General features: G+C 51.5%; 1 protein-coding gene across 1 annotated transcript in view; it reads right to left on the reverse strand.

The window, feature by feature from the left end:
• Positions 1-9,291, reverse strand: part of PLEKHN1 (pleckstrin homology domain containing N1) — a 30,424-nt gene extending 21,133 nt beyond the window's left edge. Inside the window, exons 1-5 of the mRNA XM_029578944.1 lie at positions 9,161-9,291; positions 8,669-8,768; positions 2,730-2,876; positions 2,286-2,366; positions 984-1,068 (exon numbers count right to left, since the gene is read on the reverse strand). Coding sequence (XP_029434804.1) covers positions 984-1,068; positions 2,286-2,366; positions 2,730-2,876; positions 8,669-8,768; positions 9,161-9,243 — 496 coding nt within the window. The 5' untranslated portion in view covers positions 9,244-9,291. The remainder of the gene's footprint in view (positions 1-983; positions 1,069-2,285; positions 2,367-2,729; positions 2,877-8,668; positions 8,769-9,160) is intronic.
• Positions 9,292-11,735: the final 2,444 nt, after the last annotated feature.

Genomic DNA, 11,735 nt, shown 5'->3' on the forward strand with positions numbered 1-11,735 from the left:
GTGTGTGTGTATGGGGGGGGGGCCCTGCTCCGTGTGTGTGTATGGGGGGGCGGGGGCCCTGCTCCGTGTGTGTGTATGGGGGGGGGGGCCCTGCTCCATGTGTGTGTGTATGGGGGGGGGGCCCTGCTCCGTGTGTGTGTATGGGGGGGCGGGGGCCCTGCTCCGTGTGTGTGTGTGTGTATGGGGGGGGCCCCTGCTCTGTGTGTGTGTATGGGAGGGGGGCGTGGGCCCCTGCTCTGTGTGTGTGTATGGGGGGGGGGCCCTGCTCCGTGTGTGTGTGTATGGGGGGGGGCCCTGCTCTGTGTGTGTGTATGGGGGGGGGGGGCCCTGCTCCATGTGTGTGTGTATGGGGGGGGCGGGGGCCCTGCTCCGTGTGTGTGTGTATGGGGGGGCGGGGGCCCTGCTCCATGTGTGTGTGTATGGGGGGGGGGCCCTGCTCTGTGTGTGTGTATGGGGGGGGCCCCTGCTCCGTGTGTGTGTGTGTATGGGGGGGGCCCCTGCTCCGTGTGTGTGTATGGGGGTGGGGGGCGCTGCTTTTCAGTAGTCCTCTCCCTGCCAGACAAGGGCCCCCACCACCAAGCCCCCCTCTTAGCTCAGAGGTTCAGTTCTGGGCCTGCGACCTGCGTCCCCTGTCCTGTGCAAAGGGGACTCAGAAGCCAGGATAGGGGGAGGGGGAGGGGCACAGTTGCGTGACCTTGGTGGCAGTGGAAGGTCACGACTGCCCTCTCTCCCTCTCTGTCCTCATAGCCCGTGGGCCCTCTTTCTGTAGGAGGGGAGGGGGATGGCAGGGGAGAAGCCATGCGATATGTGCTGCTAGCAGAGAAGGGGAGCACAGTCTCACCCCAGTCCCCTCTCCCACCCTTGCTAAGATGCTGGGTTCTTGTCTTTGGTTTAAGAATAGTTTCCCACGGTTTCCATACAGCGAATCTGAGCTGCCTGGGGAAGCCCGGGGAAGCCCCAGGATCCCGGTGCAATGGCCTGACCTGTGATCCGGAAGGCATAGTCCTGCTCCAGGGCCGAGGATGTCTCCAGCTTAGAGATGCTCAGCTCCTTCAGAGGCAACAAACCCTGCGTAAGCAAAACAGGAGGTGAATTACTGGGCGAGGGACGTAGGGTGGTGCGAGGAGAAAGAGGTGGTCCACCCTCCTCTGCCCCAGCCCTTCCTGCATGTGACACAGAGACGTGCAGAGGAAGCTGGAAGCACGAGGGTTTGAGGGGTGCGCTCGTGAAAACGTACCTCATACATATGGGGGTGTGGTCATCCTCCCCTGGCTGCTGGGCACTCAGATTCCTCAGGCCCATGTGTCCTTCACGCACATAATGAAGTCCATGTTCACAACTATAGAGCCCGCTAGCTCAAAATTAATATTTGGGCCCTAATTTTGCTAAATTCTAGCCGGCAAATAAGTCCGGGGCGTTCCAGGGCATAACTGGGAGGAGCTGACTTAGCCAGTATTCAGCGTCAGCTGCTAAAGTCTGGTCAGGTCAAAGAGCTGCCTGCGACATTCATAGTGCGGCTGTGCTATTAAATATCCCTCCAAAGTTAGTGAATATGGACCTCACGTATGCACTATGAGTTTGTGTGCATGGGTTTGTGTGCATGGGTTATTTACCATTTCAAAGACCTTTAAAATAAGAGGACACTCAAGCAGCAGATTCAGAATAAATCCTAGAAAGGACTTTATGACTCAGCTCACTCTCAAGCTGTGGGATCTGTTGCCAGAGGACGTGGTCGAGGCGACGAGCACAGCGGGGTTTAAAAGAGGTTTGGATAAGTTCCTGCAGGAAAAGTCCATAACGCACATCCTTAGTCTGGAAGACTTGAGGAAGTAACAAGAAGCAGATGCACTTTTCAGGATTTGCCAGGATGCTGGGCTCAGTGGACCTTGGTCTGACCCAGCACAGCACTCCTTAGCATATGTGCATGTGAGTTTATGACATTGACAGCTTTGCAATCTGCCTCGTCATAGAGCCACAGTAATCAGATAAGTGCAGTCCCACAAAGAGAAAGCTGAAGCAGTTCTGGTGTGGGGAGGGCTTTCTCCATCCTATTACAGGTAGAGACTTGCAGGCCTGAGCTAAGCGGAGCAGGTTTCAGTGTCAGAAACCCCAGACAGTGTGCAGGTCAGACTTAGTAAGACTGCCTCTAGGTTCTCTGTCTCTGAGAAATTACCAATAAAACAAGGGACTGGACAAAGATCCCCTGCTGGTCTTGAAATTAATTCCTTGCCCCTGTTATCCCTTTCCCCGTCCAATTGTCAGGGATAGGCCTGAGAATCCCTTACCTGATAGGTCAATCCATTCTGGCTGCGAGATTGAAAATACAGGAAGGACTGAAACAGTTCCAAGTAGCAATCAGTGACTTCCTGTGGGAGGGAGAAAACATGAATTGCTGCTTTTATTCTGTGCTAGGAAGCCAGGGGCTGAACATGCTAGTGTCCAGCTTTCAAGGATCAGTAACACTTTCCTACATCAAAGGTGCTGCTGCTTCCATTTCCTGGATGTTGCATGTTCCTGTCAAACAGGATAATAATTGCAGGTCTAATCACCAGAGAGCTGATGGGGAGGTGAGCACCTCCAGCACAGGAAATGAGTCACAGCTCCACAGAGAGGGGTGGAGCCTGGGAACCAATACTAGTGCAGCCTGGGCAGGTAACACAGGTACAGGTGTATCAGCCTAGAACTAACAGGAATCTGGGACCAAGGACAGGTGTGTGAGAGGGACTCACCTGGCAGTGCTGAAATTTAAATTTTACTTTGGCATAATGGATCATTTGTCCCAAATTCCGTACAACAGTCTTTTTTCTTCCCTTCCGGAAAATGCTCAGAAACCTTTGGTCCAAGTTTTCCTTTTGAGCTTCTCGGTTCATTAAATCCTGTGATAATAGAAATTGCACTGGTGAGCTTGGGGGTCACTGCACAGAACCACAGAACAAAGCAGAGGAACAAAACATAAGAACATACGAAATTGCCATTCTGGGTCAGACCAAGGGTCCATCAAGCCCAGCATCCTGTTTCCAACAGTGGCCAATCCAGGCCACAAGTACCTGGCAAGTACCCAAACACTAAGAAGATCCCATGCTACTGATGCAATTAATACATCAACCAACCTCTTCCCTTTCAGTAATAATTCAACATACACCAATATAAGGGAATGCTTGTGCTATGGTGTTTCTTCTGTACGGTGGCTCTATTCAAGGACAACCAATTTGTGGGTGTCCTTTTTATTCGCCCCGTCTATTACTCTTTATTATCAAAATTTTGTGATGAATTAATTTTTCTATATCTATAGAATTTTGTGATGAATTAATTTTTCTATATCTATAGAAATTAATTCATCACAAAATTTTGATAATAAAGAGTAATAGACGGGGCGAATAAAAAGGACACCCACAAATTGGTTGTCCTTGAATAGAGCCACCGTACAGAAGAAACACCATAGCACAAGCATTCCCTTATATTGGTGTATGTTGAAGACTGATGCAATTAATAGCAGTGGCTATTCCCTAAGTCAACTTGATTAATAGCCATTAATGGACTTCTCCTCCAAGAACTTATCCAATCCTTTTTTGAGCCCAGCTACACTAACTGCACTAACCACATCCTCTGGCAACAAATTCCAGAGCTTTATTGTGCATTGAGTGAAAAATAATTTTCTCCGATTAGTCTTAAATGTGCTACTTGCTAACTTCATGGAATGCCCCCTAGTCCTTCTATTATTCGAAAGTGTAAATAACCGAGTCACATCTACTCATTCAAGACCTCTCTTGATCTTAAAGACCTCTATCATATCCCCCCTCAGCCATCTCTTCTCCAAGCTGAACAGCCCTAACCTCTTCAGCCTTTCCTCATAGGGGAGCTGTTCCACCCCTTTATCAATTTGGTTTCCCTTCTCTGTACCTTCTCCATCACAACTATATCTTTTTTGAGATGCGGTGACCAGAATTGTACACAGTATTCAAGGTGCGGTCTCACCATGGAGCGATACAGAGGCATTATGACATTTTCCGTTCTATTAACCATTCCCTTCCTAATAATTCCCAACATTCTGTTTGCTTTTTTGACTGCTGCGGCACACTGAGCCAACGATTTCAATGTGTTATCCACTATGACACCTAGATCTCTTTCCTGGGTGGTAGCTCCTAATATGGAACCCAACATTGTGTAACTACAGCAAGGGTTATTCTTCCCTAATTGCAACTCATATAGGGAAAAATATGCCTGCCCCATACATCCACAGGGAGGGAATGAAATGACTCTCCTGGCAATTGATGCAAGCTCCACAGAGCTAAGGACAAAATCTCCGTAGATCTAAGAGTGAATTCCGTCAAGCTCAGCAAGATTCGGTTTCCATCTGGGCATTTTGCATTCTTCCTGAGACGTTGCAGGGGGGTGAGCAAACAGGGTGACTGTCCTGAGCAGCAAGCCTTAGGGGCACCGTGCTGCAAGCATAAAGCCCAAAAGGGAAGGGGCTGCTGAAAATAGCCCTTGGCTGGGGTGCCCTATTGTCCAGTGACTGCCATGGAGAGGAGACAACAGTAAAAGCTTTTATATGAAAAATATGAGCAGTGCTAATAAAATCTGAAGCATTTTTAAATGCAGCCTTTTTCATTCTGATGTACATTTCATTCTTCAGCAGATCTTCCTACCTGGGAACTCTGGAGTTTTGGTCTCCCGAAGATTGGCAAATGAGTTGGGTTGTGTGGTACAGAGAACTTTCTCCCCCTGCAGACTCTCTTACATGGCACATACCGTCATGCACACTCTCTCTCACACAGTTTACCTCATACCAAGTCCAACTCCTGCACTCTTTCCCTTCTGGCCTTCAAGCCCAATCCCAACAACCTCTAACCCACCTGTTCAGATGCCACCACTACTGCCTCCTCCAGATCCCCACATCGACAATGACACCTCCTTCTGTCTCCCGATGACTCATCTGGCATCTCTAAATTATTTATCTCTAAATTACCCATGTTTCTCCAGAGACCCAGTGATTGATACAAAATGCAGCATCTTCAGGGTCCCAGATATGGAGAGATCAGTGTTTAAAAGCTCCCCCAGCTTGTTCACGTTCCCCATTCTGACTCTAAGAAAATCCATTTCTGTTGTGGTAATCACCATCTCAGGAATACAAATAAATACAGCAAAGAGAGCTGAAGAGCTAGCCGCATGCAGGGGTCACAGTGAGACCAGTAAAGCAAGAATACATTTTAAACCAATGAAAAGTGAATCTTCATCAGACCCCCAAGGATACATTGCACCGACACGCCAAGGAAACTAGAGAACTGCACAGGAGGGGATCTTCATCAGAGCCCCAAGGATACATTGCACCGACACGCCAAGGAAACTAGAGAACTGCACAGGAGGGGATCTTCATCAGAGCCCCAAGGATACATTGCACCGACACGCCAAGGAAACTAGAGAACTGCACAGGAGGGGATCTTCATCAGAGCCCCAAGGATACATTGCACCGACACGCCAAGGAAACTAGAGAACTGCACAGGAGGGGATCTTCATCAGAGCCCCAAGGATACATTGCACCGACACGCCAAGGAAACTAGAGAACTGCACAGGAGGGGATCTTCATCAGAGCCCCAAGGATACATTGCACCGACACGCCAAGAAAACTAGAGAAGTGCACAGGAGGGGATCTTCATCAGAGCCCCAAGGATACATTGCACCGACACGCCAAGAAAACTAGAGAAGTGCACAGGAGGGGATCTTCATCAGAGCCCCAAGGATACATTGCACCGACACGCCAAGAAAACTAGAGAAGTGCACAGGAGGGGATCTTCATCAGAGCCCCAAGGATACATTGCACAGACACGCCAAGAAAACTAGAGAAGTGCACAGGAGGGGATCTTCATCAGAGCCCCAAGGATACATTGCACCGACACGCCAAGAAAACTAGAGAAGTGCACAGGAGGGGATCTTCATCAGAGCCCCAAGGATACATTGCACCGACACGCCAAGAAAACTAGAGAACTGCACAGGAGGGGATCTTCATCAGAGCCCCAAGGATACATTGCACCGACACGCCAAGAAAACTAGAGAAGTGCACAGGAGGGGATCTTCATCAGAGCCCCAAGGATACATTGCACCGACACGCCAAGAAAACTAGAGAAGTGCACAGGAGGGGATCTTCATCAGAGCCCCAAGGATACATTGCACCGACACGCCAAGAAAACTAGAGAACTGCACAGGAGGGGATCTTCATCAGAGCCCCAAGGATACATTGCACCGACACGCCAAGAAAACTAGAGAACTGCACAGGAGGGGATCTTCATCAGAGCCCCAAGGATACATTGCACCGACACGCCAAGAAAACTAGAGAACTGCACAGGAGGGGATCTTCATCAGAGCCCCAAGGATACATTGCACCGACACGCCAAGAAAACTAGAGAACTGCACAGGAGGGGATCTTCATCAGAGCCCCAAGGATACATTGCACCGACACGCCAAGAAAACTAGAGAACTGCACAGGAGGGGATCTTCATCAGAGCCCCAAGGATACATTGCACCGACACGCCAAGAAAACTAGAGAACTGCACAGGAGGGGATCTTCATCAGAGCCCCAAGGATACATTGCACTGACACGCCAAGAAAACTAGAGAACTGCACAGGAGGGGATCTTCATCAGAGCACACTGATACACATAAACATAAGATTATAAGAAGTGCCCTGTGGCTCAGACCAAGATCCATCAAGCCCAGTACCCTGTCTTCCACAGTGGTCAGTCACTGGCAAATCCCAAAAAGTGGATCTATTTCTTGTTACTCACTTTCCCTAGTCTACCGGGCTAAGGATGTGCTGTGGACTTTTCCTGCAGGAACTTCTCCAAACCGCTGTTAAACCCCGCTGTGCTTTTCGCCTTGACCACATCCTCTGGCAACAGATCCCACAGCCTGATTGTGTGCTGAGGGAAAAGGAACTTTCTGCGATTTGTTTTAAATGTGCTGGTGGTTAGTTTCATGCAGTGTCCTTTTGTTTTAGTAATATTAGAAAGGGTGAATAACCATTCTTTATTTATCTGTTCCACCCCACTCATCAAAGTCCTGTAGAGACATTGCACCAAGAAAACTAAGAAATGAATGTTGCATGGACATGGGGTTATAATTAAAGGTGCATACCTGCTCTCCACAGCCAAAACAGACCAGCAAATGAAAAGGCAGAAAAGCTGAAACTGTGAGGAATGCCAGTGTGGTTACGTAAATGCTCTGCTCCACCTCTTGCCTGTGTTCTTTAATGTTCCCAAGTATTCTGGGTTTAAGCAGCTGCCTTGCCAGGTCGGGATTCTTACAGGTATAAGCTGCTGGCAGATAAAGATGAAGGAAGCACAGGCTGCAAGGCTCCTTCTTGGACTGCGTCCCCGCACATCTCTCTCAGACTCCTGGGAGTATCTGCAGCGCCAGCTTATCCAGGATGAGGAACAGTTACAGAAGCTACCTGCCATGGCCCCTGTAAGTGGTGGGAGAGTGGCAGTATCAGCATGAGCAATGCTCACCGAGGGATTATATAGCAGGGCAAGCCCAAAGCAGACATTCCTGCGGGGAGAGAGGGATCCTGACGGCCACCGCTTCTCTCCTCCAGGAGGGCTGGGTGTGCAAATGATCCCACATCTGAGCACGGGAGTTTCTGCTCCTCTGAAAATACATTTGCTGGATCTTGTACCAGATAAAACCTCTCCTAAGACTAGAAATGGAAAACCACCCAGAGGAGGCTTTCTGGGCAGCACCAGTTTGAAAGCAAAATAAATACCAAATCCATTGAAGAGAAATGGCAAGCGAGTGCACATATGACAGGGGGAGGTGCAATCCATAGCCGTGCGCCCACAGGAACCAGTGAAGATATCTGAAATACCAAGCTGCCTCCTCCTCCTCTGGCATTGCTTCTTGTTTCGTCCTGATACATTTCATTTCAGCCCCTTTCACGTTCTGGGAGTGAAGGCTGCACTTGGACTCTGGTTTTGTTTAGAAAGCTTTTTCTCCTCAGCATGTGGCAGGAGGGCCCTGTCTATCTTTTAATTTTGCTAGAAAATGGTTTCCTGCTGGGTCCCTTTCTGGGTGGCAGTTATAATCCCCCTCCCACTTCTGCCAGGGGACACGAACCCTGCTGCCCCCTGAACCGGCTAACAGGGGCCCCAAGTTGGGCCATTCGGTGTCACTGGTCAGTGAGGGCTGAGGCTTCACCCCTGGGTCCCCCTGCCCCAGGTCTGTGAGTGCTGCCTCTGCAGCCTTCACTGACCCAGGGAGCAAAGGCCTGGCCTGGGAATCAAACGCAGGTCCTTCACTGATTCCCCAGGCCTCCAAAACGTATTCTCCACTGACCTGAGTGAGGCGGTCTTGAAAGCTCCTCCCGGGTGCAATAAAAAGCTCTCAATCCTTAGGACTGGCGGGGCAGGCATGGTGCAGGCTTTCCAACCAGCTTTAAACAGCAATGAAAGGACAACCTGGAGCCCGGGCAGGACCTCTCCCACGCCACAGCTGCAGGGGACTCTGACCCTGCTCCCTGGCTGTGAGGCAGGAGAGCTCTGCACCATGCAGGAGCCATCCGGAACCGGAGAGCTGACCAAAGCTACTGCGGAGGCTCTGCCACTCTGCAAATGTTACCTCCCTTCCCAAAACAGGAGAAAACGATCGGGCACAGGGCTGTGACCCTCGCTACTTGCCTTGCCGGGGATGTAATGCAGGATCTTCTCCGAGCTGCACGCCCTGTCCTGCTCCGCTTCCTTCCCGTACAGATACATCCACTTTTTCCGGTTGTCAGGTCTGCCAAGAGAGTAAAAGGCAGGATTGTAGCTGCGTCTGGGGGTCGGGGATTTAGGGCGGTCGGGGAAGGATAGGGGATCGGGAGGGATAGAGAGTTCAGGGAATCGCTTTAACAAGAGAGAAAAATATCAGAGGGGTCGGGGGTATCGAGGAAAGGGGGAGGTGAGGGCGGTCAGGGGATCGGGAGTGGAGGAGTTCGGGGATCGGGGGAGGGCGGTCAGGGGATCGGGAGTGGAGGAGTTCGGGGATCGGGGGAGGGCGGTCAGGGGATCGGGAGTGCAGGAGGTCGGGGATCGGGGGAGGGCGGTCAGGGGATCGGGAGTGCAGGAGGTCGGGGATCGAGGATCGGGGGAGGGCGGTCAGGGGATCCGGGAGAGCCTCCCCGCACTCACTCTGCCCCGTGCCCGGAGCTCTTCCTGGTGAAGGAGTAGCGCTGGCCCCGGCGTGGCTGGGGCACACATGCCAGGTTGCCCATGCTGCGCTCCGGTAGCCGCGGGAGCGGGGAAGGCAGTGGCAGTGCTGGGGGCAGGCAGCAGGCGCTCCTCGCCAGCCGAGCCCTCCCCCTTTCACTTCCGCTGGGTGGGACCCAGCAGCTCTCACGCCTTTGGCCCCGGGCGCTCTCTGCTTCTCTCTCGCTCCTTGGCTGGAAGGTGGGGGCCGGGATCCGGAGCCCCCTCCATCCCCTTCTGAAGAGTAAGCGGGTGAGGGGGAGAAATGAGCCACTCCCAGCGGACCTGCAGCAGAAGCCGAGGAACCCGATCAGGCAGGGTCCATTCCTGTCAGTACCGTGCGCGCAGGTTAACTCGCGCTGGGCGCGTGTCCCTAACCCCTGATGCAATAAGCGAATAGCGCGCACCCCATGTAAGTGCCATGTTCATGAGGCCATTAGCTAGTACCCCCCCCCCCATGCACAAAAATAACCGTGCACCTCAAAAATGAACGCCAGCCCGGAGCAGCCCCAAATACTGCTTTTCTGTGGTTCCTCCCACTTAATATCCTGGTGAAACCACAGAAAGCAGAAACGTGGGGGGGGAAAGTCTTCACGGGGATCAGAGACTGGTAAAAGTGAGCGAGTTTCCTAACCCTGGCACCGCCACTGCTGGGCGCCGGCTGCTGAGGAGCTGCTAGGGGTGCACAGTCTCTCCAGCTCCTCCTTTCTAAGGCAGCAGCTCAGGGTGCGCCTGGAAGAGGTGGCTGGGCCCACATTAGGGAGTTGGGTACTCAGTCCTGAAAGCCCATTTTTCACACATGGATGTTGCATTGGCCAAGAGGGAGCAGAATAATTACCCCCCTTAGCCCCACTCCCTGCACAGCTCTGCCAATGTATCTCAGTCCTATGGCAGCCCCTGCTAATCCAGTACTGAAACCCCACACACACAGCTTTCCCCGTGCACTCCTTATCAGGCCCATTCAGAAAAATGCGCGGGAGACCTGGCGAGCGCCTGCTCTCCCGGCGCGTGCACAGGCCACTCTCCTGGGCGCGTGATGCAGGAGGGTGGCCTGTGCAAATTAGGGCCCGCGGTAAAAGGAGGCGCTAGGGACACTAGCGCGTCCCTAGCGCCTCCTTTTTGACAGGAGAGGTGGCTGTCAGCGGGTTTGACAGCCGATGCTCAATTTTTCCGGCGTCGGTTCTCAAACCCGCTGACAGCCACGGGTTCGGAAAACGGAAGCTGGCATAATTGAGGGTCCAGTTTTCAACCCGCGAGCTGCTGGCCGACTTTTAATTTTTTTTTTTAATTTTTACTTTTTTTTTTTTACTTTTGGGGCCTCCGACTTAATATCGCCATGATATTAAGTCGGAGGGTGCACTTTCCCGGTGCTGGCAGTAAAATGTGGGGCTTGGCTGTACATTTTACTTACTGTATCGCACGGGAATGACTAATAGGGCCATCAACGTGCATTTGCATGTTGCGGGCGTTATTAGTTTCGGGGGGGGGGGGGGGGGTTGGATGTGCATTTTCGACGCACTATTACCCCTTACTGAATAAGGGGTAAAGCTTGCGCGTCAAAAACGCACATCCAAACCTGGGCTGGAGCGCACTGCACCGGAGCGCACTGTACTGTATCGGCCTGATTATTAGATAACTGTTTCTAATCTTCATATACTTTTTTTTAGTTTATTGTCAATTCTTCCTAGATATCTGCATTTCTTGGCTTGTTAGACACCTACCTTCTCATGCTCTTTTTTTTTTTTGTATTTTTTAATTTATTCCACAGCTTACATTTATCTCTCAGATAAAGCCTCTTGAATAATGCCCAATAATACCTGGTCCAGCTTTGCTTCCCTGGCTGCAGCAGTGTGGGTCCTGGAGTAGCACAAGCAGCTCTGCTTTTCAGGATATGCACAATGAACATGCACTGCCTCCACTGTATACAACTTATCTCATGCATATTTATTGTGGATGCCCTGAATAGCTGGCCTGGAGCTGCCAGTGACGAAGGGAGCCCGAGACCTGGCTTCTTACCACAGCTGCTGCTGCTGACAGGTAAGGACAGGAGCAGGAGAAAGTTCAGACAGCCAGCTCAGTAATTTGGGTTTCGGTGGATGAGCTCAGAGTGCAGACGGCAGCCCTTCCTGAAAAAGGCGGAAACGTTTTGAAAGGGCCCAGAGCATAGGGCACAGTCAGGCAGATATTTTATTTGTATCCATAGTTTAACTTTGGCCCTTTGAAGTTCAGTTTCCCCGCTAGCCATGCCAGGGTCACCCCAGGAGCAGAATGAACACAGGGGGGCCCTCCAGGTAACGCCTGTACCTGCTCAGGAGGCAGCCTAAGCCGTTTGCTGCCTCGCCCTTCTCTGAAGGCAGATCCGTTCCCCTGCTGGGCTTTACGCACTGAGCTATCTCAACCAGCATAATCTGGGACTCTCCTGGGATATAACCAGACAGGAATTACAGCAGACACAGATCATTGCCATGATCTGAAGGGAAACAGAAATGACAGCAGGAAAGGTCCATCCCGACTGCCC

Source organism: Rhinatrema bivittatum, chromosome 15 (genome assembly GCF_901001135.1).
Source record: "Rhinatrema bivittatum chromosome 15, aRhiBiv1.1, whole genome shotgun sequence".
Classification (NCBI taxonomy): domain Eukaryota; kingdom Metazoa; phylum Chordata; class Amphibia; order Gymnophiona; family Rhinatrematidae; genus Rhinatrema; species Rhinatrema bivittatum.